The sequence below is a fragment of the Hydractinia symbiolongicarpus genome, chromosome 1, assembly GCF_029227915.1.
Source record: "Hydractinia symbiolongicarpus strain clone_291-10 chromosome 1, HSymV2.1, whole genome shotgun sequence".
Classification (NCBI taxonomy): domain Eukaryota; kingdom Metazoa; phylum Cnidaria; class Hydrozoa; order Anthoathecata; family Hydractiniidae; genus Hydractinia; species Hydractinia symbiolongicarpus.
The window spans coordinates 24,052,702-24,065,789 of record NC_079875.1 but is presented as its reverse complement, the minus strand read 5'-3'; the positions used below and the strand labels follow the sequence as shown (position 1 = coordinate 24,065,789).

Below are 13,088 nucleotides of genomic sequence, written 5' to 3'. Positions count from 1 at the left end.
GCGCACGCACATTTAGTTCAAATACTTTCCACGCAAGCAAAAAGATTTATATAAAAACGCATTAAAGAAATTTGCATTCTCTTTCCAAGTGTAACTACGGCCGTATACATTAAGTCTCGTGTCCGCGTGAGCAAAAACTACCCGACATGGAACTATTGCGCATGCGTAGAAAGTTTTGGTGCATGTGCAGTTTTCACAACCTCGCATTAGAACTCCATGTAAAACAAAACCATCATTTGATTTGTGGGATATAAGTTGTAAATATGTACAAGTACGAAAAAAAAAATGTACAAAATTATCTAAATTCAAATATATACAATGTAATTCCCAACCCCTTATTATTTAGTGAAGTATTCAGTTAGCAGCAAACAGTCCCAAACGATTTGTTCAGCCAATCTCTATGGCTTAGATATCGTTTAGCCAATTGCTATGGTTTTAAGGTAATCTTCTGCAGTTAAAATAGCGGTGGTCATAATGACGAACTTGAATCCTAAAAAAACGAATATCAATAGACTTTCGAGCAGAAAAAAAAATAGCTGGTGCTGCAAAAAAATCTTTTTAACGCCTTTTCCACTTAAAACTTTATGGGCGCATTTCACAGCGTTTAAACGTCGGTACCCAATATACTCATCTCCATTGCAATAAAGATGGTAGCGTTTTCTGAATTTATATTGGTTAGTAAAGAAGTTTTCCGTCTGAACGAGCTTGACTTCAAAGGTAAGAAAGTAAAGGCGCTGCGATCTGAAAATTCAAAGGCACATGTCTGGATACAAAACGCTGACCAGCAACCCCCTGGAAAGCGACCAACACCCTTTTAGAATAAAGTTTCGATTTCACAGGACACACAATGTTCTGCTTACGATGCTTGCTATTTGATGAATAGTAATACAGTTTATTGTATAAACAACTTACCAACATCCAGAAGAAAAAAATACCGATTACCTAGTTGTTTTCCAATAAATCTTAGTGCGTTTACTTCAGTGTGGGTGCAACCACCGACAAAAACTACCAGCACTGTTTTATACGCGGCTGCTTTAGTCGTGCTTCCATGTTCTAAATATTTGAATAAACAAGTCAAATGTCACAAGTACAAAATGATAATATAACGTTTATCGTTTGGGATCAACGAGGAAACAGTAACGTTATTATCAAACTTTTTTACATTGAGAACAAAGCCACAACACAACAAACTAATCTGTTGGTTTGACATTGCGTGAACTTTTTTCACGCCACCAAACAATATAAAACGTTACGTAAGAATACGCTTACGTCTTGCTGAGGTGGCAGTTTTGTGTTCCATCGTGGGAATATGAAAAGATCTCAAAGTTTCTTCTAACGGCGCGAGTAATCCTTTTGATATAACCTAAAGAAGAAATACTAATTTTAAGTAGAACTTTAGTGGCATCTTGTCTATGCATAGAACAACTCCCCACCCGCCCTTACCCCCGGGGTTAATGGGTAAGTTTCAGGTGTATTTTCAAAACAACATGAACACGTGATCCAAGCAAACGTACAACCGAGGTTGAGAAGATTTTAAAACACTGAGGGGTGAAACAAACATGATTACTTGTTCAATAAGCTTGATGAGGAACGGCGAATACGCTCCACCAAAAACATAAGCCACGTCTTTAGGAGGTGATGATCTCCCGATCGCATCTGGATCTTTTGGTATCTAAGGAACATACGGACGTAACGTATTTACTCTATTATCTCCAAGATCAGCATTTTACCGTTTAAAATAAAAACGAGTTTACTAGAAAGGTGGAATGATTTCTTCAATGCATAAAAATCAAATTAGTATTATTTTCAAAAAAAAAAAAAAAAAAAATTCAGCTAGTTTTAAAAAGTCACAGGATTATAATGCGTGAAAAACATAAAATTAGATCCAGCACAAATCTGTACCGTGCAACTTTTAATGGAATTTTACCATTTAAATTTGTTGTCAGCTCCTCTTCACACTGCTATGCGGAGGAAATACTGAAGAAACTCGATAAATTTACACGTAAAAACACGATAAAATGTTTTATTCAACGCGGGTTATTAAAGAGGCGGGAATAATATAGTAGGTATCAAAATTAAAATGATTGGCCTTTTTTATTATTCTTCTTAGTGGATTTTTCCACGTTTTTATCGACTAGTTTGATAATACAATAACATAATAGCCTTTGTAAACAAAATGTGTCAATTTATTATTTAATGTATCTTACTCACCAAATTAAACTTTTTTCTGATCTTTGGAAAAACATTTCTTTTCTACAAAAACAAATTACTTTTCATAAGATTCTTAAATTTTACATTTTTTTTTCAAACACAAAAAAACTAAAAAAAGTATAGTTAAAATATAACAATGGGTATGCGACACAGGAATGTGAGTAGCCATGTCAACCAATTTTATAAAAGATTTAGTTACATTTGTGAAGGGTTGGAAATCGTGGGGGTAAAATTTTATGATGGTTTTCTCACATAAAAAGTAGACAGTATCCTTCGTGCCGTTGAAATATCGTAAACTGACATACGAGCGCTGACAAAAACAGAGAATCAAAATGGCGGAAAACACAGGAAGACAAACAAGACGGAACGTAACTAACGCGCATGCACCAGAACCTATACTAAAAAGCAAGCCCAACATCCAAACAAACAAACAAAGAAACAAATTAAAAAAGGAAGTTAAGTACATACAACACTACTTTCAGAAAATATTCCCATATCTTTCAGCCTTTTTAGCGTGACCGAGTGGTGATATCCAAAACTCTGGAAAAAAATAAAAGTAAATGGATACCAGCACCAAGCGATTAGTGTACACCAGGAATAAACGCGTGTAAAAGGCGTATGAAACGCGTGTATAATTATAACATACACGCAGTATGTTAGAAAGATACCTGTAAATATTGATTTTTTAACGATCTATACGTTTTCGTATCGATACCTAAGAGAGAAAAAGCAATGTCTCAAACGCATCTACGGTAATGCGGCTAAACTGCGCAACTCCGAGATATATCACGTGGTACAAACAAACACAAACAAAAAATTTACATAAATCAAAAAAATGTCCATAACAATAGGGGATAGGGGAAGATTCAACTGGTGTGATAACATTCGGCTACACACATGCGCAGTAACAAGGATAAGTTATTTTAAGTTTTTTTAAAGCTTACGTGTTGGCTTTACTTGCCTCACTTACCTCCCTTGCACATCGATAATAAACATAGCAAGCGCAAGCAATGCATTTCCGGTCTCTAAAAAAATTTGCACGGTTAAACGCGTCATAACTAAGCATCCCGTTTTTTTGCTTAAATCTAAAAATAGCCACCAGTGAAAAATCTGATTGAGCGTTCGAAAATGTGCGACCGCTTAAAAAAAGTTAAAAATAACTCTTTAGGACGCATGTGAAACACAAATCCATAGAAAGAAAATAGAATAAAACTGTTCCCTCTAAAAAAAAACCCGGCCTAAATAGTTATATACACCAACCTGTCTATTGATACACGTTTCAATATAATTGATGGATTCTTTACCTCTTGCATCCTCCAGAAGACCTACATAAATAATATCAGCTTAAGAAAACAAGCTTTCATTCCAACATCATTTCCTGTATGAATAGAAAAAACGAATCGTTAGCGGCGAGGGTTATTCACTGACGAAAGCTAACATACGTTTAAGAACAGACGCAATTAAAATTTAAGGCATCAAATGTAGATCGAAAACAAAGTTGTCTCATTCACAGTTGAGGATTCAGCCTGTAGGTTTTTAAAACATGAGTCACAAAAATCCAGAACTGGTGGGAGGGGGACTTCAAACACAACGCCCTGCATTTTGTAGTGTCACAGATCAATCAAAATGCAATAAAAGCACAGCAAAGGCTTTTTCCCTTATTACTGACTTCGGAAGGGTATCCAGTTATTCTAGAAAGCATTTCTTAGTTATACCACAGTTCAATTTAGTAATACCATGAAACAGTTTCCTGAGAGCATGGCATAACTTAATTAACAACATAACAATTACACTGTTCGACGTGTAAACACTCTTCAAAATTGTCAACATTTTTCTTCGATGAGATGGCTTCGCATGCTCCAATATCTAGAAAAATCATGACAGTATTAAAATACTAGCCGTTCGTCTGTGCAGGTAAAAATCACGAAAGTTCACTCCGTGCACTTCGTGCGTCTTTAACACAGTGCGTTTTGTGTTGTATTTGTATCGAAATAAATAGTTCCAATGAAAATGATAACCATGGGAATATGCAGGACAAAAGGAATTACATGAAACGTCTAACAGGAGGAGTGTTCACACTGACTAAGTTTATCTACTGTAATTTTTTTTATTTTTTTTGGGGGGGATGGGGAGTTCAAAAAAGTTAAGAAAATACTAAAATCAACAAAATAACGGCTTCTTACGTAAGGCCAACGATTTGTGCTGCTGCTTCAATGCTTTCAGGTCCTCTGATACGAACTGTTTGAAGTCTTGCACAGATTCAAGTTGGTTGCGTTTCTAAATACGTGCGATAATTGTCAACACAACCAGCACAACACAAACAAACAAACAAACAAACAAACAAACAAACAAACAAACAAAAGTTATAAAGAACAAGAAAAATAAATTCAAATTTAATAACACTACCGTAAATGACAGATTAGGCGCCCTGTGCCTAATAAGCCCACCTGTGGAATAAACGCCCTGGAGTTTGGAAAAAACTTGTAAATAAGCGCCCCTGCTCTAAAAACAACGATTTTTACTATAACTATTATTAACGACAATGAAGATGAAAATGAAAAAATTGAAAATTACATTATTACTATTGTGTTTCTTTATTTTTTGTTTGTATTTCTATTTTTTTTCATAAAAATATGAAAATGAGGTTCAAAAATTTGCTGTCTGAAAAAAATTACCCCTGTCAAGATAAAATTTTTAAATAAGCACCCCGGGCGCTTAATCCGTCGTTCTCGGTACTTGCAATTTACCTCGTATCCACACTGCAGTTGTTTTGCCTTATGACTTAAAAATGGAAACACACCAGTAACATGCATCCCACGAATCTCCAAAAATACCTGAAGTAGAGATATTTAGAAGCAGAGATAGTTAGACAAATCTTACTCAGCGGTATCATCTATTAGCAGGTTATATTGTCAAATTATACACAAGAAAACTCCTGGATTTTCCCTTAATAATACTATAAAGAAAGGACATGGTCACAAAGGTAAAACAAGTATAACGGAGTATTCGAATGCACACAGAATTGAAATGGTCGAACCATAATATTCATTTTGTGAAGCCACTTTCATTCTCCCCATTAATTTTTATTCTCCCTACAGAATTTTTTAGTATTGGGGACTTCACACAATGACTGATTGGAACTGTAATTAACAATGGCTTTAAGAAAACAAAATTTGATTGTTATGGGTTTTAAGACTTGCAAACGAAACAAAAACACACTTGATCTGATGAGTTCAAATTTAATCTCGCACTTTGATCTGAACCCGTCACTTCTTTTCCAAATTCGACAATACCTGCAAAAACAATGAAGGACCAATAGAATTGGCTTTTTTAAACATTGCACGACTTTTCTACTAAGCACGGTCTCTACAAAATCAAATGTGTTGCTCAGATATATGTCATAAAAAGTGAAATCAAACAAAAGCGCCGCCATCTTACCACTTTTTATTCCGAACGTTTCAGCAACAAGACCTTCATAAGTCAACTGCGAACATAGCATACTCACTATGTCAACATCTAAAACAAGCAGTAATTTTCAATGCAATACAAAAGCCCGGAAATTTATTAGTGACGTCAGACCATAAATATGTTGTTTCTGGAGCAACATTTCATAATATGGAATACGCCAATACCTCTATCGACCAATAAGAACGATCCAATTTCTGAACCATTTGGTGGGTGATAGTCTCTGTCATCTGACATCATCGTCATCAATAACTCATATAACATCTGCAATGGAGAAATAGCTAAATTTCATATTCTGCACATTTTTATCAGTGACCTATATACCTTGCAAAGATATTTTCTGATGAAAGATAAGAAACAATCATAACTTAATAAGGAACAGTGTGCTTTTATCTCAAACAAAATATGGATTTTTCTCCTGCAAGCGTAAACAAGTGAGTAGCATACCTTGGACTTAGCACCAATGCAGTAACCTTTGCTAATCACACCAAACATGCTTTGCATTCCACAAATTGCTCGAGCGATGGTATGAAACCACGTCATGTCGTCATCCTGTAAAACATAATTTTTTCGGTGTCATTGTGTAGTCAAAATACTGGTCAAATATATTTGTTAGAAAACACTTCAATGCGTGTGATGTGTGGTGCAGCGTATTCACTTTTAAAAATTGACAGCCTAAGTTTTTGTTCACAGTTAAAACTGAGACAAGTGACGGAGGACTTGTCTCAAGCAAAACGGAGAAAACATAACAAGGAATAAGTTTAACTTCAATATATAATAAGACTTACTAGGAAGAACTGCTTAAAACATAATGGCATCTCAAACGACATTAAATCAACATCCAAAGGGATCATGTCCAATTGAAATTCATCAATTGTGACATCTGAACATAAAAATAATAACTTAATCTTTGTGTCCTTGCAAAAAGTGCAAAAAAGGTGCTGGTGCTTGGTGGTGGAGGTAGTAGCCTAAATTTTCTAGAAAATTTTCTCAAGGTAAGAAAAATTTTGTAGATTTTTTAAAAAAAAATCATTAAAATCTTTAGATGATTTCTTATTATATATTGCAAGTCAAGTGACTAAATACCAAGCTATTATACAAATGATCTCAAATTTAAGCCGATTTTTACTCATTTCAGCAAATTTGTTAAAAAAATGCAGAGATCAGCAACATTTTTGACCAAGATGTTACTTAAGGCCCGGGCAACAGTGGTGGTAAGTTTCATGTATAATTCCTAACTTTTGTATAATTCCTAACTTTAGAAACTACAGAGGAAGGGGTAATCAGCCTCCCTCCCTCCCCAGCCCCAGCATTAAGGAGCCTCCAAATATAGCTAAGCAGGGATAGGGTTAATATTTTGGAAAACACATGATCCACAATGAAAACAAAATTATTTTTATTGCAGAAAAAATAAAGCAATCATGCTTTTTCTAGAGGTGATCTATTTTCTGTAATTTTTTAGCTGAAACATTTTTAGCATATAGTAGTGCTGTGCAAATTTCAAAATTAATATGACAATATTTGACAAAAATTTCAGATAATAATATGTAAACTTGGCATCAACAACCCTCGAATAAGTCTCCTCTTGAAAAAGCCTCCCCTCAAATAAGAATCTTCTTGAATAAGCACTTAAAAATTCGAATTCGCGTCGTAAAAAATAACATTTTATTTTACATAATTTTTTTTATGTTGCAGCAAATTCTCTTTAGTTTACATAAAAATGTATACGTTGCTGTAATGGCTCTTTATAACTTTGAAATTATATAGTTAATTTCTCACTGATGAGGAAACCTTTTGCTATTTACATATGTTACCTAAATGCTTTTTTTGACGTACTCGTACGCGCATTATACTCGTCGCGTACTCGTGGAATACCCACGGGAGAAATTACTCGTACCCGTAGTTTAATACTCGTGTATAGTTACTCGTGATTGGTACTGTAATTTTTATGAAAAATCTTGACAGATTCTCAAGATTTTTTTACTTAGAAGTTTTGATAACTATACTATTTAATGCATGACATTGTGTATACTTATAGTTATTCTGATCCATTATCAGCAATAGTTTCTCAGCATCTATAATTTCACATAATAATTAGGTAAATCAACTTATTTTCTCGCGGTAAACTCTGAATAAGCACCTGAGTGCTTATTCAAAGGATTAAAAAATATTGCAACATCTTTTGTTAAACATGGAAGCATGACATTGAATAAATTGTTCAAATGTTGATTTTCCTTTAGCACACTTTAAAAGAGTTAAATAATTTCTCGTGTTGCCTTGTGGTTAAAGGAATATTAAAAAAGTTGAATCTATATGCTTGACAGTATAAGACCGCCTTAAATTAGTGCCCAGTCTAGTAGCTCAATCAAGCTTAATGATCAATGAAGCTTAATGAAGGCATTACAGCAAAGTAATAGATACATATTTACCACCGAATATTCCTTCCTGTTCCAATATTAGTTCACATGTGGATAACTAGAAAAACAGTTTTGCCATTAATTCATCAATATAAGTATATAACCTTCAAAAAGCTTTTTATATCCTAAAAACATTATTTTCACAATATTACAGTAACAAAAGCCCGATTTAACCTCAAAACTAAAATGAATCAATTTATTGTGTGAAGATGTTTACTTGAATCAATATAGAGTAGAAGCTGTTTGCTAATCTATCAAATAAATTTTAAAGCTCAGCATACAACTATGATTTTGAAATCTTTCAGACATTTTTTTACTTTTCCCTGTTTGTCATCATCTTTCTGGCATCAAAGGTTTTTTACACATAAAGATGCTTAAAATTAGTATTTATGCTCCTCACCACAATATTTACATTCGTACAGCCGGTTGCCACCCTGAAGCAGTCAGAAATGGTTTGACAAAATGATAACTTAACAAATCTTACTAGTATAGCCATTTTTATCTTTTATTTTTTATCTCTATTCCCTATACAAAGATGAAGAAGCAGAAGGAAACTTTGCTCACCTTTTTTGGTGTAAGGATAACATGGTACTTCCTTCTAACAGATTTGCTTTTATCAAAATTAATGCTTTCTAAATTTAAACAGACCACATCGTATACATACGAAAGTATTCCAGAATAAATCTTTGAGAAAGGCAATTAAAGATTAAAAATTAAAGATTAGCGTCAATAGTATAAAAATTATTTTGTCAAACCCTACTTATTTACAATTCCTGCCTTAGCTGTTACTTGACATGCAATGTAAAAACAAACTCTTAATTTTTTTCGTACTTTTTACTATTAAACAGACCCTGAGTGGATAATAAAAAAACCTTGAAATAACATTATAGCAATAGCGTTCGCTTTAATGTAGATCTGGACCTATATCACGACTATTTAGCAAGCAAGTAGTAGTAACTTCTGGGTTTACTTACAATTGCATTTTGAGTGCACTAATTTTCACACACGATGCTAAAAGATTTTGAAACTAATTTGCAGACAAAAAATTCACAAATCGCAAAATACCCCAGTTAAGATGTTCAAAATTACAGCTAGCTTATGCAACATATCTGCTGATTTTAGTTTTTAGCCTCATGAAAGACATAGTTGTTTGTTAAGATAAAAGATAAATACTTTGTTCACCAACAAACAATACAATCTAGAACTTAGGCTAAACATCAGTATAGACCCACATTGAGCTTTACAACTACAGACTATATTGAGTGGGTGCTGCAGCTGCACTGTACCTCTTATCAGCTGCAAAACAGAAAAGCAACTCATCTTGTCTTAATTTAACCAATGTTTTTCCAAATGTCAAAAATGACCTAGTAACTATATGTTGAAGGTCAATTGAATCAGCCAGGGAGAAGGGCACACAGTCAAATTAGCATTATGACTTCTCATATTTTAAAGAAACAATCTTGCAGTTACAGTATATGAAACTTACCAGCTATCAATTTCATGCGATCAGGATATGGACGAACAATAAATATCCTCCTGTGAAAAACAAACTTGTTTATATAAAAAAACAATAACAGCAGAACTTATAGTAGAACATCCACTATATCAGATTTAGCTTTTAGGGCACCTAAGTATTTTTTGACTTGCTTAACAATCTGACAACACAATTACCTTAGCTGAAAATATAAGCTTGATAATTCAGCCAGTTTTATTTAAAACAACAGAAGCAAAATCTGTATGAATTTCATTAATGATTTTGACCCCAATATGGTCCTGCTTTTGTAAAACGCTAGCGCTTGCACAAAAAAATCATCAAAGTTTCATAAGTTTTTGTAAACATTGACAAGTCATCTATAATGGCTATATAATTGAAAAAAACAAAGCCATCTTCTAAAAAACACAAACTTACTGATCACACCCTTGTTCAATTCCACCTGGCTGCAATTTATATATTTTTTCTACACCATGTGCCTGCATTAAAATAAAAGGTTTTACTGTTTCTGACATGGTTGTTAAAACATTGCAATGCTGGGAACACAACAGAAACATGCAGTCCAACCATGCTTACCCTTAAAAAGGTTACACCCGTAATATGATCAAGAGGTTTCATTAATTCTTCATCAATTAAAAGATCTTTTTTGCCATCCAACTGCACAAAAAGAAAAAAAAACATTAAACATTTTTTAGACAAGAACATTCAATTTAAAAGAAAACATTTTCTTAACCTTCTAAAAATGAAGCCTCAAAATGATCTTACATTTTTTCAAATTTCCCTCTTATTTTGTTAATCTTGAAGTTTAAAGGGAGCATTTTAGCAAATATAATTCTTGATATTGACAAAATCCTAATTGTTCTGAAACTCACTGTAAGCATGTAAGCAAAAATACAAAAAAAATGATTTGAGCTAAAAAATTTACAAACATATCACAATAAATGCTGTAAGTTTATTTAGCTGTTACATACCGATCTCAGATGACTTTTAAGATTGTCTTGAGCGAATTGCTTAAATATGGATAAATCTGGATAGTCAGTATTCATTTTCTAAAACCAAGTAAAAAAACTTATCAGAAAAGAAACTTACAACATCTGTAACATCTTCAGGTATATCAATAAGAGGAGAGCAATTGCTCTTACTCACGCAAAGGATCGTCCAATCCTGAGAAATGAAAAACTAGCTGAACCATTAATTGCTCCCCCAACTCACAAAAAAGTTTTTCTAGCTGAGCAATCATCTTACATGGAAATCAATGTTCTCTTTCTTATTATTTACAATAAAAAGAATATAAAAAAAAAGACAAGATAAAATAAATAAAAAAGACTTTGTGATAAAATATGCGTTCATAAACTTATTCTATTTATTCAGATTACTCGGCCAGTTTAAATTATTGTAACCTTTCGGGGGTGATTGATTGCTCGGGTGTTATTTTCTTATTGATGGGTTTGCATCCTCACAACAAGTTTGCCTGCAGAACTAATTTGCAATATCGTTGCATACATTCTTTTTGATTTTATGAAAAGTTATTAAGCTGGTAAGAGGAATGGAGGGGGCTGGGGGGGGGGGGTATGAAAAAGCATGTAGTGGGGACAATCATTTTGTCCATGTGATCCCTTTGATGTAGCTAGCTATAGACCTTTTTAAATGTTTACATTTTATGCAGTAAGCCCTTCCGGCTTTTACAATTGCGTGGCACCATGTAGAAGAGGGGTCCTTATAAGGTATCATTACGACTTTATATCAATATATTTCAATCAGAAGTTATCTATCTACACTCGGTAATAGTTTAAAGCCGCAAAAATGTTTCCGTACAAAAAAATGGGCGGAAATTAGACCTTTCTTCAGCAACTTTCTGCATCTTTCTGTCTGCCACGCAGTTGTGTCGTATGTATATATATATCTGAATTTTGTATAATCTTTGTGACTTGATAGGTCCTTGGGCAAAGCCCAGAAGCAGACCAAGTAAGACTTGGCAGGAGGTTATAAGGACAGACTTTATACAGAGGAAGTTGAGTTTAGATCTAACACAGTCTAGATCAGATTGGAAGAGGGTCATTAATTTTTTTTTTTTTAATTGCCATTTTTTCAAATTTTATTTATAATCTAAAGCAAAGTTAAATATTTTACCAATTACATTTTCAAAAGTATTAAAAATTTAAAATCATAGTATTTCATGCCTGGTACACAGATGTATTCGAAATCGCAGTGTAAATGTATTTACTCAAATTGACTGAGAAGCCTCCTTGTTCAATTGCTTTTAGGTAGCCGCTATAAGGTTTATTCAAATCTTATCCATGTTCTTTACCGAGCTTCCATTCTTGTCCAGGGAGTTTATTATTTAATTATTTTTATTTTCTGTTTTTTTTTTTTTTTTTTTTTTTTTTATCTATTTATTATGAGCTGACCCTAGAGGTTGTTGTAACCTGAAATTATTGTCAGAATACACTATACCACTATACCATTAATATACCCCGTCCAACCCATGCTAGCATGGAAAACGGACGTTAAGCCGAGAATGATGATGATTTATAAGTTTTGCAATATTTTATTTAGTTTGAACATATATTCAAATTACAAATGATGGTCACTCTTATCAATTACCTATCGATAGCTAGGTAACTTAAATATTATATAGCTAGAAGAATGTATCACTTCTAAAGTAGCAATAAAAGTTATTCAGTAAATAAACGTTAATTTCTTAAAAATATTCCTGGTTTTCCATCTATTCTCCAGTAGTAAGCAAACTAGCAAACTACAAAAAAAAAATTCACCAAAGCTAGTGCTTAAATAGAAATACATAAAATAAACCTACCCACAACTGAGCTGGCTCTACAAATAAACGATTTTCCGAGATAAAAAAGCTTCTATTCTTAATTCAAATCTCGCTTCACAGCCACCATTTATATTTTAGAAAATGAAAGTGGTAATCTCCAAAACACAGAAATTATAACGCCACGCACAGGCGGGAAGCGTATTGGGGTGGAGAGAAGAAGCGCGTGTGCAGAACTCGTGGGGGATATACAAGGGGTGGGGTCGTCGACACGCGATAAGAGTAGGTGTAAACATTTTTAGTGCGACGTAGAGGACCCACAATGGTGACATGTAAGAAATTTTTAAACCTCGCCTTCCAGAAATGTCTTCATTTTGATAATGACATTAAATTCTAGAAAACAAATCTCGGGTGCGCATATTCGGAATTTCAGTAAGCGAGGAATTTTATTAGAGTTTTTCTTTTCACGACATTTTCTTAACTAGTAAGTGATTTATTTATTAATCAATAGACAAAAAGTATATGATTTTATAGAAAAATGATTATATAAGTATTGTTGTAAATAAGTCTATTGAAGGGAGATCACCACAAAGCAAAATAGCTTAAATGAAAGTGGTGACCACCTAAGAAACAGGACATCACAACCAGGGAGAGGCTAGGCCCTAATTTACGTTCTTTAGGCGTAGGCTACTTTAGATTTTTGACGAGTTGCATTGGGGAGATATATTAA

General features: G+C 33.5%; 1 protein-coding gene across 1 annotated transcript; it reads right to left on the bottom strand.

Annotated features, from left to right (window-relative positions):
• Positions 1-235: 235 nt before the first annotated feature.
• LOC130647678 (vacuolar protein sorting-associated protein 33B-like) lies at positions 236-12,535 on the bottom strand. The gene is made up of 24 exons (XM_057453618.1): positions 12,401-12,535; positions 10,557-10,634; positions 10,162-10,242; positions 10,003-10,064; positions 9,580-9,629; positions 8,658-8,725; positions 8,106-8,151; positions 6,465-6,559; positions 6,124-6,228; positions 5,844-5,940; positions 5,650-5,727; positions 5,431-5,504; positions 4,959-5,045; positions 4,395-4,488; positions 4,003-4,077; positions 3,472-3,536; positions 3,182-3,236; positions 2,880-2,926; positions 2,680-2,751; positions 2,212-2,253; positions 1,568-1,672; positions 1,270-1,363; positions 943-1,053; positions 236-490 (listed from the first exon to the last, which is right to left on the bottom strand). The coding sequence occupies exons 2-24, from the start codon at positions 10,629-10,631 to the stop codon at positions 417-419; spliced, it is 1,752 nt and encodes a 583-aa protein (XP_057309601.1). The 5' UTR covers positions 10,632-10,634; positions 12,401-12,535; the 3' UTR covers positions 236-416.
• Positions 12,536-13,088: the final 553 nt, after the last annotated feature.

Coding starts and splice junctions, on each gene's coding strand:
- LOC130647678 (XM_057453618.1), bottom strand. CDS start 10,631: ATGAATACTGACTATCCAGATTTATCCATATTTAAGCAATTCGCTCAA. Junction 9,630..10,002: donor ATTGAACAAGGGTGTGATCA/GTAAGTTTGTGT, acceptor TGTTTTTCACAG/GAGGATATTTATTGTTCGTC. Junction 5,728..5,843: donor GTTCTTATTGGTCGATAGAG/GTATTGGCGTAT, acceptor TGCTTGTTTTAG/ATGTTGACATAGTGAGTATG.